Source organism: Petaurus breviceps, unplaced genomic scaffold (genome assembly GCF_028583685.1).
Source record: "Petaurus breviceps papuanus isolate PSGF00001 unplaced genomic scaffold, PetGlider_PUasm1.0 187, whole genome shotgun sequence".
Classification (NCBI taxonomy): Eukaryota; Metazoa; Chordata; class Mammalia; order Diprotodontia; family Petauridae; genus Petaurus; species Petaurus breviceps.
In genome coordinates this window covers 12,753,196-12,774,345 of record NW_027185799.1, presented here as the reverse complement: position 1 = coordinate 12,774,345, position 21,150 = coordinate 12,753,196, and the positions used below count along the sequence as shown (strand labels likewise).

The 21,150-nt window shown below is 40.5% G+C and overlaps 2 protein-coding genes across 2 annotated transcripts in view; both read left to right on the top strand.

Moving 5' to 3' along the window:
• The first annotated feature begins 2,825 nt into the window (after positions 1–2,825).
• The window catches only part of CNTLN (centlein), a 492,075-nt gene continuing 473,750 nt past the window's right edge, over positions 2,826–21,150 (top strand). The window contains exons 1-2 of the mRNA XM_069090553.1: positions 2,826–2,976; positions 3,334–3,536. Of these exons, the coding sequence (XP_068946654.1) occupies positions 2,826–2,976; positions 3,334–3,536 (354 nt within the window). The remainder of the gene's footprint in view (positions 2,977–3,333; positions 3,537–21,150) is intronic.
• Positions 17,133–17,890, top strand: LOC138163106 (biogenesis of lysosome-related organelles complex 1 subunit 2-like). Its single transcript, XM_069090565.1, has one exon. It carries the CDS (start codon positions 17,138–17,140, stop codon positions 17,489–17,491), a length of 354 nt encoding a protein of 117 aa, XP_068946666.1. The 5' UTR covers positions 17,133–17,137; the 3' UTR covers positions 17,492–17,890.

Here is a 21,150-nt window from a genome sequence, read left to right as displayed (position 1 = left end):
TTATAGTCAGAACCATATAGCTATGGCTTGCTTCTTAGCTTGCTCTTTGCTAGGTTCATTATCTAGAGCCTGTGAATCTTCTTTACTCTCTAATTCCATCCTTAGGAACAGGTAGGTCCCTCAATTGTCTACCATGGATCTATGACCTAGAACTAAGTAGTTGTTGAGTTGTTTTCAGTTATGTCTAACTCATCATGATCCCATTTGGGGGTTTCTTGACCAAGATACTGGAGTGGTTTGCCATTCCCTTCTCCCACTCATTTTACAGGTGAGGAAACTGAGGCAAACATGGTTAAGTGACTTTGCCCAAGGTCACATAGCTAATAAGTGTCTAAGGTCAGATTTGAACTCATAAAAATGAATCTTCCTGACTCAAGGGCGGGCACTCTATCTACTTTGCCTTGTATCTGCCTAGAACTAGGTAGTGAGTGAATGGTAAAGCTCATAGCACCTGCCCCTGATATAGGATGTCTTCTTGTTCTGGTGCACTATCTTTTTTTGCTCCACATGACACTCCTAGCTCACAGACCTCTCTATCTCTCTATGTAGACCTGAACTGGGAAAAGGATTCACTGTGTTTTTTTTCTTGGATTTCCTGATCCAGATTCAGTTTAGCCTGTTTGCTGTTTGCAGGAGTATGGAAGTGGTAGTGGTGGTGTATGGAACTCAGAGTACTTCATCTGGCTATTATGCCATCTTGGCTCTACTCCTGGAGTAGAGTTTAAAAAGATAAGTGGTCCTAAGAAGTAGAGGTGAGGAAGCATGGGCCATGGGGGATAACTGGTATAAACGTATGGAGAAAGAAGATGTTATATGATGGAAACAGCAATAAAACCAGTGTAACCAGTGTAGTTAGATCAAAGAAGGTGTGAAAGGAAGAAATGTGCCTTTAGGACAGAAAAGTACTTGATGTTAGGTTGTAAAGAGTTTTAAATATCAAATAAAGGAGTTTTTTTTTAATCTCTATGCAATAGGAAGCATGCAATAAGCATCTACCTTCCCAGACCATAGTCATTTTAATTTCTGCATAGACTCCAAGGTGGCAGGCAGTCAGGGCAGACTTTCCCCTCCATCCAAGTTCAGAACGCATGATTCTGCGCTGAGTACCAACTAAAAACAAAACTGTCTGAGGTTCATCAGTTTCATAAAGTTGCTTACTTTCCTAGTCCCTCCTGAAGATGGTATAAGCTTTGCATTCAGGTTGCTGGGTCTCTACTTGCCAACTACTGTATTCTTTCTTATCTAATTGGCTATATATATTTATTTGAATCTCTGTTAACCTGGGAAATTCAGAGAGGCTTTCCCCTACAATAAGGATCTTACATGCCTGGATATCACAGTCCTGACAAGGGAACTCTAGAGAGGAAAGTCACAGGCTGTCATCAGCATAATGTTGCTTCCACCTTCAAACTTAGCTTTTTTCTTAAGTGACCCCGCCATCAACTTTTTTATGGCCTTCCAGAGGCAGGTAAAGCAGTGAATAGAACACTGGGCTTGGAGTCAGGAAGATCTGAATTAAAATCCAGCCTGGGACAATTACTAGTTGTATGACCCTGGGGAAGTCCCTTAGCCCCTGATTATCTCAGCTTCCTCAACTGTAAAATAGGGATAATAATAGTATTCATCTGTCAGGATTGTTGTGAGGATGAAATGATAATATTTGTAAATCATACATAGAACAATCTGTCACAAAGTAGGCACTTAATAAATCCTTCCCACCTCTCCCTCTACCCCTTTTTTCCCCATCCTGCTGCAAATGGGCATGCTTGTGAGGATGTTTGCCTGGGAAGCTCTGCATTTAATGCATTTAAGGCAATGCATTTAAGTGTCTACTTAAGTAACTTGTGGAGGGACTAAGTTAACAAGTGAAATGGCCAGGAAAGTTCTAAGGAAGAAGGTGACACCCGAGTCAAGCCTGGAAGGAAGATTAAGGATATGAAAAGAGTGAGGAACATTAGAAATGGAGGAATAGGGTCTAGTCACTATTAGAAAGGGGACATTTCAGATTTTAAGAATCTGGAGGAGTCTGTAGGTTTCAATGAAGTATAAGGTATGACCCAAAGTGGGGGAACCTACTCCCTTCTCAAGCCACCCTTTCCACTTTTGGATTGCTCTTTCCCTAGGAAGTTTTCCTCTATCTAACTTTAATCCCAATTCATTTAGTTCTGGAGTATTTGTATTCTGTCCTGGGCACTGTATTTTAAGAAGGACAGAATCACCAACCCAATCCATTCCCAGCCAGTTCAGTTCAAGAAGCATTCATTAATTTATGTGTGTGCGCTGTGCTGAGTGCTAGGAATGCAGAGATAAGGAAAAGGACAGTACCTACAAGGAGATGATATACTAATAAAGAATACAACACTTAACAGAAGGCATATACATGATGATTTGAAGTGGGAAGAGAGCCCTGAAAGCCGAGGAAGTCCAGGAATCGCTTAACAGGATAAGGTGCAAGAGTGGAGCCTTCAAGGAAGCTAGGGATTCGACAAAGCAGAGGCAAGGTATAATTTAATTCCTGCCATGGGAAAGGGTGTTGGGCGGGGAGAAATTATGGAAAGGTACTGAAAGAGAACTGGAATGCTGAAATTTGGGGACCAGCACGTGGCAGATCTTCCACGGGAGACAAAGGCGGTGTTTTTATTCAAACTTTGCAAATGATCGGGTTCCTCCGGCCGCATTTCTCCCGCACCCTTGTGATTGGACTAATTCGGATTTTGAAGATTGCCAAGATGAGGGAATGAGAAGAGCGGGGAGAGTGACTGGAGTAAAGTGAGGACTCGAGTTGGGGGCAGGGGACGAGCACAGCTGCTCAGGGCATCATCAGTATGTCTCGTGGCTCGAGGCTCGGGATTCCAAACGAGGTCTGCCGGCCCACGTGCCGGGCCCTTCCCACCACGCCGGTGCGGCTGCTCTCTCAGCAGCCTTACCAAGAGGTGGGTGGCAGGGAGTGCGGAGGACGAAGGACTGGGGGAGGTGGTAGGGGGTGTTGGTGTTGGTGTTGGTTGATGGTGGTGGGGGTGGGGGGAGGGAGAAGCAGCGCGAGAGCTAACGGGCCGAGGCGGGAAAAGGGCCGCGCACGCGCAACCTGAAGCTCTGCCGGTCCCGGGATGAGGCCAGGGAGGGCGGAGTTTCCAGAAGGAAACTTGACCACTTAGCGGCCGCCGCCCGCAGCGCCGGGTTCCCCGCCCCCCTCAGGCCGTTGGCGCAGCTCTCCCCAATTTTGGGGCGGGGGGGCGGGGGACACGCTGGGCCGGGCGCGTTTCGGAGTCAAGCTGAGCGACCCCCGGCGGGAGCGCGCCGCGGGCAAAAGCGAACTTGACCGGCTGGGCTGAGGGAAGCCCTGGCTCGCGAAGGTGGAGGCGGCGAGAGGGGTGGAGAAGGGGCCGAGGCCCCGGCCAGGGGCTGAGTTCAGACAGGCCTTCCCCTCTTATCCCCCGCCCCGGGGGAGGGGCTCCGAGGAAGGAGCGGCTTTGGACGAGCTGCAGCTGCTGGAGGAAGAGCTGAGGAGCACCCGGGAGGAACTGTGCCAGTGCCAGGTGGGCTCCCGGGGCCTTGGGCCCCCAAGTGGCTTCCCTCCCCTCTTCCTCTCTCCCCTCCCCCTTTCCCTCCCCCTCCCCCTTTCCTCCTTCCTCTCTTCTTTCCTCCCTCCTTTCCCCTTTTCCTCTCTCTCCTCTCCTTTACTCCCTCCCCTCCCCCTTTCCTCCCTCCTTTCCCCTCTTCCTCTCTCCCCTCCCCCTTTCCTCCCTCCTCACTCCTTTCCTCCCTCCTCTCCCCCTTTCTTCCCTCCCCTCTCCTTTCCTCCCTCCTTTCTCCTTTTCCTCCCTCCCCTCCCCCCTTCCTCCTCCCCCCCCTCCTCCCTTCCCCCCCCCCCCCCCCCCCCTCCCCCCCCCCCCCCCCCCCTCCCCTCCCCCCTCCTTTCCTCCCTCCCCTCCCCCTTCCCTCTCTCCTTCTGCACTTCCCTACTCTCCTCTTGCCCTGGCCCCATATCCCCCCTCCTTTCTCCTGTCCCCTCTTCTTTTCTTTCTTCCCTCCCTCCTGTCATCTCTTCCCTTCTTCTGCCCTCCCCCCACCCCCTGCACTCCTCTCCTCATGTCCACCTACCCAGACCTGGAGAAGGCTGAGCATCCCAGTGCATCCTTCTCCCCTACCAACTTGAGATTTTGAAGAAATTCCACCTGTCTCATTTTACAGATGAGAACACTGAGGGGGAAAGTGACTTTGATAAGGTTGTCTAATAGAGTGGAGTTGGGGTTCCAACTCAGGTCTTTTTACTGCACAGCCCAACTTCAGATTTTAGCTTCCTTCCATTTAACCCCTAGAGACCCAAGACCATACTTTTACCATTCAGTCCTTCCTCCCCTCCTCCATTTCCCTCCCAAAGTTTTCTGTTTCTGTATCCTCTCAAGTTATGTTAGTTACATTCTGTAGAATGTGATGGTTCCCTCTCCTCACACACAAATTCAGGTTGTTGGTTGGATGCTTTTAGCAACCAAAATGCTAAGTGAGGCCAATGAACAGATCATAGAATTTCAGAGTTGGAAGGGACCCTAGAGAGCACAGAATTATGGTATTTGGAAATGAAAACTCATTTAGACCCAAACTCTCATTTTATAGGTGAGGAAATGGGTTTGGAGAAGCTAAGCAGCTTGCCTAGGGTAGCACAGAGATTAAAACCTTGAACGGACCTCAAAGGTCCTCTAACCTAGCTGCTCTGATGAGGAAACAGAGGTCCAGAAAGGAAGGTCTCATAGGGAGTATGATGGTATAGTGGAAGTTCAAACCCACATCCTCAACTCCAAATCTAGCCCTTTTTTCACTATACTTTTTCATATCCATACTAGGATTTGAACGTAGTCCCTTTGACACCAAATAAACACTTAATGTCACCTTCTGTATTCTGGATTGTCAGCTAGACTAGAATGCGCCTCTGACCACCTCTATGGGTGGCCAGAGCCAAACAAACAGAGCAGGCTAGAGACAGGATAGTCAGGACACAAGCAGAAGTTTGACTAATTTCAGAGTGAGAAACAGAGTGAGCTATGCATACTAGAAGCCTCCCCTCCTAAGAAGGAGGGCTCAAGACTGCAAAGGCTGGAGCCACTCATATATATATATATATATATGAAAGGGTTGGCCCACAACACAGTCATTCTTAGATCTTGAGAATAGTTCGCATGGTTGGTGCATACTTGGGTCCCATGGGAACAGTAATTGTCTCAAGTCCTGTAGATTGTGACCAGAGAACCAGAGTTCTGTGACAGGAACAAGAGGGGTACAGTACCAAGGAAGAGGGACTGTAAACATGTGATGGATGGCTGTGGGAAATAAGTGGAGCTAAATCCCTAAGCAAACACCTGTTGCTGGTCCAAGCAATACACTTTGCCAGAGGGTGATGTCATCCAGAGTGCAAAGGATTATTGTTATGCCAAGTGCAAAGGATTATTGTTATGCCAAGTTCAGGGCATAGCCCACTTGTTAGGCCTTAGCTCTGGAAAACAGGGTATTTCCAAAATATTTTGACAGGTATAATACTCTTTCTTTTGAAAATGAAGGAGTTGGAATGGCTTGTTGACCTCAAGATAACATAGCTAGTGAGTAGAGAATCTGAATTCGAACCCAGTTTATCAATCAGTAAGCATTTATTAAGAGCTCCTATGGGCCTGGCACTGGGACTCAAAAGACAGATGAAACAGTCATTGTTCTCAGAGCTTATGTTCTTATCAGGAGAGACAACTTACAACATGTGCATACTAAATAAATGCACATTAATTAATTGTAGGAGTTGGGCACTAGTAACTGGAGGAAATCAGGAAAGAACTCATATAGGATATGATACTCGATTTGAGTTTTGAAGGAAACTAGGTATTCTAAGAGAGAGGCGAAGAGGGAGTGAAAGAGGTCAGTTCAGAGGCTCAGAGATGGAAGATGGAACATTATGTATGAGGAATAGTAAGAAGGCTAGTTTGGGCTACAGCTTGCGTAAAAGGGAGTAATATATAATAAATAAGGTTAGAAAAACAAGTAGAGCCAGGTTGTTAAGGGCTTAAAATGCCAAAGGAGTTTTGATCCTAGAAGTAATAGGGATTCACTGGAGTTTTTTAATTAAGGTAGTGACATGGCCATAACTGTGTTAGGAATATCACTTCTAGCTTTATGGATTGGATAGGAGAGAGGCTTAAGACTGGGAGAGCCATTTATGAGACTCCTGCAGCAGTTCTAGGCAGAATTGATAATGAGGTCCCCAGCTAAAGTAGTGGCTGTGTGGGGAAGGGAAGAAGTCAGATGAGAGAGATGTGGAGGTAGAAATGACAAGATTTAGCAACTGATTAGGTTTGTGGGGTGAGAGAGAGGGTTATGGATTTGGGTGACTAGAAGGATAGTGATGTTGCCTCCAGTCACTTATTTTAAAATGAAGAGTATGGACTAGATGAATTCTAGGTTCCTGCTAACTCAAAATCCTTTGACTCTTCTTTCCTTCATCCAAATGGTGGGTTCTGGTGGTAACTAGTTAGTGTGATATGTGTCATCTAGTAGGAGAAGAAAATAGTATGTGAATAGTAAGTAGGAAATAGTGAATGGTAACCTGAGGATTATGTTGATAATTGTGAACCTACTCTTAATTCAAAATATTATTAATAAAATTATTAATGACTTAATGATACTAGAGAATTCAAATTGATATAGTTTTAGGACTTATAAGGCCTCCTTGGTTCATAGTAATCATGTTAAATAATGCCAGCACTTAGCACAGTGCCTGGCACATAGTAGGTGTTTAAGAAATGATTATTACTTGATATTTTACCAATGAAGAAAGTGAAGCAAAGAGATTAAGTGATTTATCCAAGGTTACCCAGTTAGCAGTGTATGGGGCCTTAAGCTTTTAATTCTTCAACTCCTATTAAATTTTTTTCCTTCTCACAGCCAACTTAAATTTCAACCAGTGACCTGACATTTTTGAAGAATGTTTCATCAGGACCTGGAACTTCTTCACACTGTTTTAAACAGTATTTGCAGTTAGCTAGCTGAAAAATTTCCATAGCCCATGATTTACATGTCTGTGAACAAGCTCTAATGTTGTATAAATTTCCATGAAAATCATTTCATCATTTAACTATTCAAGGAATTTTGGTAGGAAAGGAAAAACTTGTTATTTTTCATTTCTGTATAAGGGAATTAAACCATAGTAGGACTAACTTGTCTGTGTTTTGATAAACAGGGAGGTTAATGGAAAGCCTATTCTACCTTTCCTCCTACCTCTTCCAATTACCCCTATCTTTCTTTTATTACAGCTTCTATACTGCTTTGTGATGATTTTTAAATTTTGATGAATTTATGATGTAATCAAGGGTGAAGGAGAGGAAAGGGAATTAAATATTTATATAATGCCTACTGTGTGCCAGGCATTGTGCTAAGCATGTTTTACAAATATTGTCTCATTTGGTCCTCACAACAACCTTGTAAGGTAGGCATTATTATTATCCTCATTTCTCAGTTGAGGAAACTGAGACAAACAGAAGTTAAGTGACTTGCTCACTTACTAGCTTATGTAATAAGTATCTGAGGTTGAATTGAAACTTAAGTCTTCCTGACTTCAGGCTCAGCACTCTATCCATAGTACTACCAGTTGCCTCTCGAAAGTTCAGGGTGGTTACTTCCTTCAGAAAGAGTATAGATTACGACCTACCACAATTTCTCCATGCTGTGTCTCTCATCTGTCTTTCTGTAATCCTCAACAAGGGTTTTTCCTTTAAAATCTCTTGATACTGTGTTGAACTGGTAAAGAACATGGGATTTTCATTGGCTAGTCTTCACACTTGTTTTATGACTAACTTATCTTTTTTATCCAGTCATACTTTTATTTGAGAACATTCTTTGTACTATGTCTCCTGCACAATTCTTCATTGATTGTGTGTTTCAGATTAATAATTCCTACTATGTGCTTTTTCCATTGCAATTTAGGTCACTTGCAACTTGAATTCTTCAAAGATTCTGGTATTCCAGGACTAGATGCCTTTCAGCATTGTCAGGATATTGATATTAAACATGTCTTTGTTTTAGGGTATCAGGGACCAATTTGCAAGATGTCTAGATGGGGGAGTATAAAATTTGTTTAGAAAAAATCATGGATTTTATGATTACAAAAAAAAAGTATTTGAGGAAGCAGAAATAACCACTGTCCCACATGCCTTCTTTCCTATCTCTGCAAAATTTTTGTGAAAATAATCTATGTAAGCATTGAAGACTTTTTAAAAATAATATTTTTAATCTATGGAAAAAACCAACCAATTCCATAATATAGTATAATAAAAAAGATGCTTGCATGAAACTGCAAATCTATTATATACAACTTGCTATTCCTTTTAAATATATAATAAAATTATATAAATTATTTTTTCTTTTTTTTCTTCCCCCATTCCCCAAATGGTTACTATTAGACACAAATAAGTATGCATGTGTAAAACTATTCTATACATACTTCTGTTTATTAGTTCTTTCTCTGGATGCAGATAGTGTCTTTATTCAAATGTCCTTTATAGTTAATTTGGATATTTTTAGTAGTCAAAATAATTTATTCCCTCAGAGTTACTCTTAAAACAGTATTGCTGTTATTGTAGCCAGTGTTCTCTTGGTCCTGCTCATTTCACTTTTCTTTATTTATTTTTTTCTTCTCAATTTCTTTATTTCTTTTTAGTTTTTAACATTAATTTCCACAAGATTTTGAATTGTAAATTTTTCTCCCCGTCTTTCCCCTACCCCCACCCCAAAACACCGAGTCTACTGAATAACCCTTCCCCCAATCTGTTCTCTCTTATATAGGTCTTCATCCCTGGCCCCCAACTTTCTAATAGGGCAAGATGGATTTCTACACCCCAGTGCCTGTATATCTTATTTCCCAGTTGCATGTAAAAAACAAATAAACAAAATAAAACATTTTTTTTTCAACATTTGTTTTTAAAACTTTTGAGTTCCAGATTCTTACCTTTCTTCCCTCACCTGCCCCCACTGGGAAGATAAGCAATTCAATATGGGCTGTACATATGTAGTTATGCAAAACTTTTCCGTAATAGTTATATTGTGAAAAACTAACTATCCATCCTATCCCACCCCCCACTTATTTTATTTTCTCCTTTGACCCTGTCCCTTTTGAAAAGTGTTTGCTTTTAACTACCCTCTCCCCGAATCTGCCCTCTCTTCTGTCATCCCCTCTCTTATCCTTTTCCTCCCTACTTTCCTGTAGTGTAAGATACCCAGTTGAGTGTGTATGTTATTCCCTCCTTAAGACAAATTCAGTGAGAGTAAGGTTGTCCCATTCCTTTTCACCTTCCTGTTCTTCCCTTCCATTGTAACAGTTTTCTCTTGCATCTTTTATGTGAGATAATTTACCCTATTCTATCTTTCCCTTTTTCCTCCCAATATATTCCTGTCTCACCTATTAATTTTATTTTTTAGATATCATCCCTTCCTATTCAACTCATCCTGTGCCCTCTGTGTATGTATACCTGTACACACATATGCACACACTCACATATTCATTTATACACATATATACCTTCCTGTACATACATATATATGTATATATACATATATATTCTCTTCAACTATCCTCATACTGAGAGAAGTCTTATGAGTTACAATTATTGTTTTTAAATGTAGGAATGTAAATAGTTCAACTTTAATAAGTTCCATATGATTTCCTTTTTCCTGTTTACCTTCTTATGCTTCTCTTGCTTCTTGTGTTTGAAAGCGAAATTTTCTGTTCAGCTCTGGTTTTTTCATCAAGAATGCTTGAAAATCCTCTATTTCATTGAATGACCATATTTTCCCCTGAAGCATTATACTCAGTTTTGCTGGGTAGATGATTCTTGGTTTTAGTCCTAGCTCCTTTGACCTCTGGAATATCATATTCCAAGCCCTTTGATCCCTTAATGTAGAAGCTGCTAGGTTTTGTGTTATCCTGATTGTGATTCCACAATACTCAAATTGTTTCTTCCTGTATTGCAGGATTGCAGTGCTTGTAGTATTTTCTCCTTGACCTGGGAACTCTGGAATTTGGCTATAATATTCCTAGGAGTTTTTTTTGGAATCTTTTTTAAGAGGCGATTGGTGAATTCTTTCAATTTCTATTTTGCCCTCTGGTTCTAGAATATCACGGCAATTTTGCTTGATAATTTCTTGAAAGATGGTGTCTAGACTCTTTTTTTTGATCATGGCTTTCAGGTAGTCCAATAATTTTTAAATTATCTCCCCTGGATTTATTTTCCAGGTCAGTGGTTTTTCCAATGAGATATTTCACATTGCCTTCTATTTTTTAATTTGTTTGGATCTGTTTTATAGTATCTTGATTTCTCATTAGCTTCCAATTGCTCCAATCTAATTTTGAAGGAATTATTACTCTTCAGTGAATTTTTGAAATTCCTTTTCCATCTGGCAAATTAGACTTTTTAAGGCATTCTGCTCCTCGTCTTTTGGACCTCGTTTGCCATTTGAGTTAGTCTATTTTTTAAGGTGTTATTTTCTTCTGTATTTTTTTGGGTCTCCTTTAACAGGCTGTTGACTTGCTTTTCATGATTTTCTTGCATCATTTTCATTTCTCTTCCCAATTTTTCCTCCACTTCTCTTACTTGATTTTCAGAATCCTTGTTGAGCTCCTCCATGGCCTGTAACTAGTTCATATTTTTATTGGAGGCTTTTGATGTGGGATTTCTGACTTCACTGTCTTCCACTCCATGCCATGATCCTTTTGGTCCCCCAAAAAGGATTATATGGTCTGACAGTGCTTGCTCATCTTGCCAGTCAATTACTTGACCTTTGAGTTCTTTGCCAAGGTAGAACTCTGCTTCCAGAATGGAGAGAACTTTGTCCCAAATGGCTGGGGTTTTCACAGCTGCTGGAGCTATTAGGAGGGCACCTTCTTTATAGACCCCACAAGCTCTGGCACACTGGTCACACACAGGACCACGACCCAAGACTGCAATACAGATTCAGGCAGGTTAAAGCAAGAGCTATTACCCTCTGAATGGTCATTTGGTCCCCCTATGCTCTGTAGATCAGGAGCTCTGGAGGCAGTGACTAGTGGCAACAACTGCAGCTGCTGTGCCTTCACCACTTCTTGCCCTGGGAACAGGGGCTGGACCATGCTCTTCCTTCACCCAGTTCCAACAGAGTTTCCCACTGACCTTCTACTTTCTCTTTGGCATTTATAGGTTGAGAAGTCTGGAAACCGCCACAGCTGCTGGTGATTCACTCTCTTGGCTGCCCCGGGACTGGAACTATGTGGCTCATACGGGACTGTGCTCAGCTCCCAGTCTGATGAGATAGACCCTTCCTGTTGGCCTACCAGGCTGTCTTCAGCAGATTTGTTTCTGTCTGTCACTTTGTGGGTTCCGTAGCTCTAAAATTTGTTCAGAGTCTATTTTTTTACAGGTATTGGAAGTGGTTGGAGCCAGATCCCATACCAAGTTCATGCTTTTACTCCACTATATTGTCTCGGTCCCTACTTTTCTTTATTTCATGCAAGTCTTTCCATGTTTTTCTAAGATTATTGAGCTCATTATTTCTTATAGCACAGTAGTATTCCATCTCAATCATATACCACAACTTGTTCAACCATTTCCCAATTGATGGGAATCCTGGCAATTTCCAAGTTCTTTACCACCATGAAGAAGGCTGCTATAAAACATTTTACAACATGGAGGTTCTTTTCCCTTTTCTCTAATCATCTTTGGAAATTGACCCAGTATTGGTATTGCTGCATCCAAGGGTGTGTGTGTGTGTGTGTGTGTGTGTATAGATAGATTGATTGATAGATAGATAGTCAATTTAATAACCATTTGGGCATAATTCCAGATCTAAAATTAATTGGCTCAGTTCCCCATGCCACCAACAATGAATTAGTATCCCAATTTTTCCACATCCCCTCCAACATTTGTCACTTTAGTCAATCTGATAGATGTAAAATGATGTTTCCAAGTTGTTTTAATGAGTCAGGATGGTGGAGTAGAAACACAACTTTTGCGGGGCTACTGCTACCCCACCTCCTCCAATTCATGTAAAAAATGACTCTAAAACTTTGGAGCTACAGAACCCACAAAATGACACAGAAAAACTAACCTCTTGCTGAAGACAGGCTGGTAGGAAGCGGCCAGTACAGCGTGTTGGGAGTCGAGCCCAGCCCCAGGAGCCCGAGGTTTTAGCCTCAGAGTGGCCACAACCAGCTGCTAGATGGAGGCACTTCAGATCACCAGCAGCTATGGTGGTTTCCACAATTATCAACCCATAGATGCTAAGGACAAAGTGAGAGGTTAGTGCAGTGTGGACTTTGGGACCTGGGAATTTGGGAGTGTGGTCTGGCCTTTGTCCACCACGGTGAGAAATGGCTGAGGTGTGGCAGACATGCAGCCACTGCCAGGTAGATGCTTCAGAGCTCCTGGCCTGCGGATTGTAGGGGGACCAAGTGACCAGTCTGCGGGGTAATCACTCTTGCTTTAACCAGCTTGGATCTGGATCACTGTCTGGGGTGGAGGTCCTGGGGTGCATGATCAGTGTGCCAGAGCTTGTGGAGGCTTCTGAGAGGGCAACCAGCTAACAGCTCCAGCAGCTGAGAAAACCCCAGCAATTGGGACAAAATTCCCCCCTCTAGTAGCAGAGTTCTACTGTGGCAAAAAGCTAAAAGTCAGGTAATTGAGTGGCAACATGAGCAAGCGAGGGAAGCAAGGCAAGCACACTGGTATGACTTTGGATTCCTTTTTTTGGGACAAAAAGGATCAAGGCATCAAACAGGAGGAAGATAGCAAAGTTAGAAGTCCTGCACCAGAAACTTCTAATAAAAGAATAAGCAGCTTACAGGCCATAAAAGTGCTTAAGAAGGATTTTGAAAACTAAATAAGAGAAGTGGAGGAAAAATTGGGAAGAGAAATGATAATGATGCAAGAAAATTATAAAATGAGTGTCAACAACTTGACTGAAGAAAATAACACCTTAAAAAATAGACTAACTCAAATGGCAAAAGAGGCTCAAAAAAAGAGGAGAAGAATCCCTTAAAAAGCCGAATTTGCCAGATGGAAAAAGTATCTCAAAAGCTCAATGAGGAGAATCATTCCTTCAGAATTAGATTGGAGCAAATGGAAGCTAGTGACTTATGAGAAATCAATATACTATTTTTTTTTGGTTTGTTTTCTCTTTTTGCTTTTTGGAGGGCTATTGGAGTTAAGTGACTTGCCCAAGGTCACATGGCTTGTTTTTGTGTCAAGTGTCTGAGGCCGGATTTGAACTCAGGTCCTCCTGACCCCCGGCCTGGTGCTCTATTCACTGCAGCACCTAGCCGCCCCCATTTTGTTTTGTTGTTGTCATGATACTAATTAAACATATCCAAACAAATGAAAAAACAGAAGGCAATGTGAAATATCTCCTGGGAAAAACCACTGACCTGGAAAATAGATCCAGGAGAGATAATTTAAAAATCATTGGACTACCTGAAAGCCATGATCAAAAAAAAAAACTTAGAAATCATCCTCCAAGAAATTCTCAAGGAAAACTGCCCTGATGTTTTAGAACCAGAGGGCAAAATAGAGGTTGAAAGATTCCACCAATCACCTCCTGAAAAAGATCCTAAAAAGAAAACTCTTAGGAATATTATAGCCAGGTTCTGGAGTTCCCAGATCAATGAGAATATATTACAAGCAGCCAGGAAGAAACAATTTGAATACCGTGGAAACAGAATCAGGAAAACACAGGATCTGGCAGCTTCTACACTGAGGATTGAAGGGCTTGGAATATGATATTCTGGAGGTCTAAGGAGCTGGGATTAAAACCAAGAATCCCCTACCCAGCAAAACTGAGTATCATGTTTCAGGGGAAAATATGGTCATTCATTGGAATAGAGGACTTTCAAGCATTTTTGATGAATAAACCAGAGTTGAATAGAAAATTGACATTCAGATACAAGAAGCAAGAGAGGCATGAGAACGTAAACAGGGAAAAGAAATCATATGGAACTTATCAAAGTTGAACTATTTACATTCTTATATGGAAAGTTGATAATTGTAATTTATGAAACTTTTCTCAGTATGAAAATAGTTGAAGAGAATAGAAATGTGTGTACATGTATATATATATATTTGTGTATACATACATATATGTCTCTATGGGAGGGTATGTGGGCATATGAATATATATGTATGTGTATATATGTATACAGGTATACATAGACAGAGGGCACAGGACCAGTTGAATAGGAAGGAATGATACTTAAAAGGTGAAATTAAGAGGTGAGAGAAGAATATAATGAGAGGAGATGGGGAGAGATAGAATGGGGTAAATTATCTCATATAGAAGAGGCAAGGGAAAACTGTTACAATGGAGGGGAAGAACAGGAAGGCAAAAGGGAATGAGTCAACCTTATTCTTAATGAATTTGGTTTAGGGAGGAAATGACATACACACTAAATAGGGTATCTCACCCTACAGGAGAGTAGGGGGGAAGGGGATGAGAGGGGGGATGATGGAAGGGAGGGCAGGCTGGGGGAGAGGGAAGTTAGAAGCACCCACTTTTGAAAAGGGACAGGATCAAAGTAGAGAAAAGAATAAGTGAGGGGTGGGATAGGATGGAGGGAAATATAGTCAGTCTTTCACATTATATCCACTGTTTTGCATAGCTACACATGTACAACCTATGTTGAATTGCTTATCTTTCCAGTAAGGGTGGGTGATGAGGGAGGTAGGGAAGAAATCTGGAATTTAAAGATTTAAAATCGAATGTTTAAAAAAATATGTGTATATTATATATATATATATATATATATATATTTACATATAACTGGGAAATAAGATATAGAGGCACTGGGGCATAGAGATCCACCGTTCCTTACTTGAAAGTCTGAGAGGGATGGGGGAAGATATGGGAGAGAGTAGATTGGGGGAGGGGATATTCAGTGGGATCACTGTTTTGGGGTGGTGGGTAGGGGAAAAATGGGAAGAAAATTTGTAACTCAAAATCTTTTTTTTGTTTTTTTGCTTTTTTGGAGGGCAATTGGGGTTAAGTGACTTGTCCAAAGTCACACGGCTAGTTTTTGTGTTAAGTGTCTGAGGTCGGATTTGAACTCAGGTCCTACTGACTCTAGGGCCGGTGCTCTATTCACTGGGCCACCTAGCTTTCCCCATGTAACTCAAAATCTTGTGGAAATGAATGATGTAAACTGAAAAATGGAAAAAAAATGGAAAAAAAAACCAAAGTTGTTTTAATTTGTATTTCTCTAATCAATAATGGTTCAGAGCATTTTTTATATGACTATAAATTTTTTTGATTTCTTCATTGGAAAATTGCCAATGCCTTTGACCATTTATCAGTTGGAGAATGACTTACATTCTTATAGATTTGGCAAAGTTTCTTACATATTTGAGATGAGACCTTTTTCTGAAAAACTTAAAATTTTCTCCCAGATTTTCTGTTTTCTTTCTGATCTTGGCTACATTTGTTTTATTTGTACAAAACCTTTTAAATTTAATGTAATAAAAATTATCCATTTTACACTTAATTTTTTTCTCTGTCTCTTGTTTATTCACAAATTGTTAACAAATCCATAAATATGATGTATTCCATGCTCTTCTAATTGTCTTGTAACAGTATCTCTCTTTATATCTAGGTCATGTATCCATTTTGAACTTATTTTGGCAAGTGGTGTGAGATATTGGCGCAATTTCTGCCATACTGCTTTCTAGTTTTCTTTATGATTTTTTACCAAATAACGAATTCTTATCTCCAAATTTTTAAGTCTTCATGTGTTGTCATATTTATTTGCTTTCGCAAGTTGTTCGTCTGCTCTGTTCCATTGATCTACCTTTCTATTTCTTATCCAGTACCATATATTTTGATAATTACTGCCTTGTAATATAGTTTAAGATCTGTTACTGCTAAACCTCTTTCCTTTACATTCTTGATGAAAGCGAAACAGGCAGCCTTCTGAAAATGATGTTCTATGTTTGCCCTTTTTGCATTTACCCCATTGATTGAAAATTTACAGAATAGAGGATTCTGCTGTGCTTTTTGTTTGTTGATTATAGAAGAAGCCTTTGTGTTCTCAGACCAAAAACATCATTGTAATGTGTCTTCCATGTATGTGTCTAAATTATACAAAATTCTTTGAAAGATATAACAACAGAAATAACTTTTTTTCTAGGTGATTCAGTGGATAGAAATACTAGATTTAAAGTCAGGAAGACCTGAGTTCAAATCAGGCACCCTGGGCAAGTTACTTTGCCTCTGCCTCAGTTTCCTTATCTGTGTAATGGGAATAATGATAGCATCTAACTCTCAGGTTGATTGAGGATCAGATGAGATGATATTTGCAAAGGGCTTTGTTAACTTTAAAGTGCTATAAAATGCTAGCTTTTATTTTTTTAAATTTTTGTTAGTATCAATCAAGGCATATAAAATAGGGAGATGTACATGCTAGTGGTGTTTGCCATTGTAGTGGAGAGACTCCAAATGGAAGAGGGATTCTATCTAGATAGTAAGGTCTTCCCAGTGATTCTCCATTTGTGAATGGCATTGCGCTGATTGTATAAAGCCAAACAATATTGTAAAACTTCTAAACAAAATCCATAATCGCTCAATAGAGTTTGTCTAGATCATTTTCATCAGAAAAGCCAAGTGGAATAAGACTGCTTATTGCCCAGATTATGATATTCAATTGAACAGACAACTCCTAGAGCTGGTACATCAATACACTTAGACTCTGATGATGGACAGTGAACTGAACCCATTTTTAAATAGGAAGAGGAATTGCTTTTGGCTTTTGCCTTTTGTTTTTTCTTTTTGGAGGGCAGTTGGGGTTAAGTGACTTGCCCAGTATCACACAGTTAGTTTTTTTTTTTTTTGAGTATCTGAGGCTGGATTTGAACTCATGTCCTCCTTACTCCAGAGTGGGTGCTCTATTTACTGCTCCACCTAGCCGCTTCCTGGCTATTGCTTTTTGAAGGACTTAAACTTCTCCTTGAAATAAAGACCCACCCCCTTATCTCCCTCTCCCACTGCTCACCCTATCCCTTTTCCTCCTTCCTTGTCCCCTTACCTCTCCCTCTCCCCCTCCCCATCCTTTCTCCTTTCTCCCTTCCCTGGCCTAGACGATGCTGTGGTGGAGATGGTCGAGGAAGCCATGAAGCTCTCCGAGGCGGACATCACGGGGCTGTGCCAGGACGTGTTCTCCAAAATGGCCATGTACCTGACAGGCGAGCTGACAGCCACCAGTGAAGATTATAAACTTCTGGAAAATATGAACAATCTGACTAGCTTGAAGTATCTAGAAATGAAAGATATTGCAGTAAACACACGTAGAAACCTAAAGGACTTAAACCAGAAATCTGCCGCCCTTCAGCCTTATCTGGATCAGATCACTTTAATTGAGGAGCAAGTAGCTGCTCTCCAGCAGGCAGCTTACAAGTTGGATGCATATGCAAAGAAAGTAGAAGCAAAGTACAAGAAGCTAGAAAGGTGATGAAAGAAGTCTTTATCACAAAGACTTAAACTACAAGAATGTTTTATAAGAAATATGTGGGATGGGACTTTATTGATAGGCTTCAGTTCCAAAAAGGGAGCGGTGCTGCTGACCCAAGGATAATCCCAGCCCCACCTCTGGCTGGATGTGTAGCTCGGGCCACCCCTGCCATTTTCCTCAACCTGTACCCCTGGAACCTCATCTTAGCATGTGCTTCCTTGTGTGCCCTGGACCAAGGCTCAGAAATCAGGATCAACCCTGTCTGGAGCAGACACAGATGAGAAGCTCTCCTCCCTGGCTCCTCCCTTGCCCCACCCCCCTCATAACCTGTTCTTCAGCTTAAATAATAAATGCCAACATATGACCCTCAAAAAAAAAATAAAAGAAAGACCCACCGTTTAAGATTTTGATTTTTTTAAAATGTTTTTCTTCCTTTTATTTTGGCATGACAATTAACCAACAACTATTCAGACAAGTTCTTTTAAAAAGTTCATACTCCTCTGAATATAGATTTTCAATTATTAATATGTTTGGAGGAATGTTTTCTTCAATTTTGATATTATTTGACCAGAGTTTTGTTGTGTCTTCATGTTGAATTTGTTGGGCCTGTTGTAGTCATTGGTTATATTGTACTTCTGACTCTGTTCTTTTCACTCCATGTCACTTCATGCAAAATTTCTTTGGTTTCTTTGCATTCTTCATATTTGTTATTCCTTTTGGTATTCTAATATTCTGTTATATTAACATACCATACCTTGTACAGCCATATCCCAATAACTGAGGCCTTCAATATTTTTCTAGTGATGTGCTATGACTTTGATCCATAGAATGCCACATTTTTTGAAGAATTAAAAGTTGTGGGCTGCTCAAAGGGTAATAGTGAATACAAGAAAAGTGGTATAAAGGATATATGCCTGGAAAAGAAGATCAGTTCCTCATGTAGAGGGACTGTGACATAGCATACATATGGACCTGGTGCTGGCCTTGGTCAAATGTCAAAAGACCAAGATGAAGCCTACTTAATGGATATATTGCTGACGCCCTATGAAATTATAGGAAGATTTAGATAAGAGTGGCACAGGAAGAGAAGGTGTTATTTGGTTTGTTTTGACATGCCTTGATAAAGCAAGCCAAATCAACTAGCATTGGCACCTAACATGGGAAAGTCATTCTGCTAGGTTTTGGGGAATGAAAAACAAAAATGAAACAGGTCTTGCCATCAATTTCTTGATAATCGAATGGGAAAGGAACAAGTACACAGATAAGTGCCTACTTTGATCAGAGCTGAAGATGATCTCAACTCTGATAGCAAAGATAATACACAAGTAACTATCATGTACAATAATACGTGAAAAATATGTTAGAGAGGAGCAAAATGGGATCTGTTGAATGATCTGACAAGGGAAACCAATCAGTTGCAATATTTTTAAAATTTTTCTTATTGTCTGGTATTCAGGCATTTCACGTAATATTTTTTTTTCTAGAAAAGCTATGAAATTCAAATTATTCATCATCTCTTTAGGGTCAGATGCTTTGATTTGTTTATAATTCAGTACTTTTCAGATGACACAATAACTTGATTTTTTTTTTTTTTACAATTTATTTATCCAGATCTGTATTTACTTGAGTTTTATATTTACTGATGTTGTGCTTGGGTGCCTGTGCTTGAATCCCAGTTTGTGAAATCACATTTCTACATAGCCTCAAAACACTCTCTCAGGCAGTTTCTCTCTAGTTCAAGGGCAGCAAGCTCTAGGAAAATAATTATCTCTCTTCCTGTTACAGTGGTCAACTGCACCTGTAGAATTTAGTAGTTTGACCCAATTGTGTGCTGGCCGAAGTAGCTGTGTACTGAGTCATACCATATCCTAGACTCAGTCATATGTATACTCCTTAGCTCATTATTCACATCCTATATCCCTTGTTAGCTTGGGATATACTAATATCCCAACATCCATCTTGTCAAACATGACATTGAAGGGTGGCAGCTTGTTCAGCCCTGACCACTAGCTGACTTAGTGACATCTCAGACCTAAAACCACACCTCCATTCAGGCCCCCCTTGGGCTATTTCCCTGGGAATTCTGGGTAATATGTCTGCTTGGTAGATATTAAAAGTCCACATTCCTTTAAGAACTGACCACTCCTTAACTCCTCCCTAATCCCAGCCTGACTCTGCTTAATTGGCACAGGTTTCACTATAATTTATCCTATGTAAACCTTAAATGTTCTCCTCCAAGGTTGCAGGTTCTCTAAGAACTCTTGCCTGCTGTAGTGTAACAATAAATCTTTACCACCTTGACTTAGAGAACGCTTGAGTCCCGTGAATTCCTTCCAGACTGCTTTCCAGGGACTCTGGTTGTTGGGGTTCCTGAAATATCTACCCTCCCTCGTCATTTCCCGTTCTCTAAGTCAAGGTGTTTTTTTTTTTTTTTTTTGCAATCTTTCCTTCATTGTCTATTGTTTAAATTTGCTTTTTGGTTTTTTCCTTTCTTTTTTTTTTTTGAGAACTCTGTTTTTCCCCTTAATTTCCATTCTTAATTTAAATTTTACTGTTTTTCTTTTAATCCATTTGTTTGTTGCTGTTGCTTTGTTAATTCTGGGAGACCTATAGAAGTTTTTGTTTTTCTTTTTATTTGAGGTATTTGGGTCATTTTCTGTTAAATGGTAATTTTTTTGTGACCTTTCCTTGTTGTCTTGGCTTATTTTCCTTTCTTTGAGTCATCTACTTCTTTTTTGGTTGGGAACTTTACTTATCATCTAGCTTTCTTTGTTGGCCTTCTTACTCATCTCCCATTTAGTACTTGTCTTCTGATGAGGTAGGGTTGGATCAGGAGTCCTTCTGGCCTTTCTCTCAGCCATACCCTACTTATTTTTTCCCTCTAGATCACTATACCTGGGTACTTTCATAGCCATCATCAGGTTTATGTTTGGGGTAGGGAATTTTTTTCTGGTTGCTATCTAAAGGATATGCATGGATTTGCTCTACCCTGCTAGGTCTCCAGTGGGGTTAGGTGAAGTGGCTGCTACTGCCAAATCATTCTGGCTTACTGCCATGGAGGTGTGGTCTGTCATATGGAATGCAAGGCAGGTGGGGGTCAAGAGTAGGTGAATGATGAGGTGTTTTGAGTTTTTAAACTCAGCACTCTCCTGTTGCTTCTGATCAGAAATATTTTTGTGGAGTTACTTTTCATCATCTCTTCTTATTCCAGTTTTAATAAGGATATATTTGACACAGTATTTGATGATTTGAGGTGGTATCTTCTAGGAATTATGCTGAGACCTGTTACTCTGTCATGTTTGTTTGTATTCTTAAGTAGATTTTAGATAAGACATTTAAGTTGAAAGTCACAGAAAAAATTCATTCTCCTAAAAAATTTATTTTATGACATTTTGCATGATAGGTACATATACATTGGATGAATAAGTAATGACAGGATTACAGTCCAGTTGGAGATATGATTGATTTGTTTATCTAGAATTATAATTTTACAAAAAGGAATGGGGGAGATGGGAAGTATTAGGATTATGAAAGGGAATATATTTTTAAAAGTTCACTTAAGTAACCTCTTTGAGCTTATAGAACACAGTGTAGAAACTAGGGATCATAGTAAGGGTGGAGTAGATAGAGTGCCAGGTCTGGCTTCAAGCTCATATTTC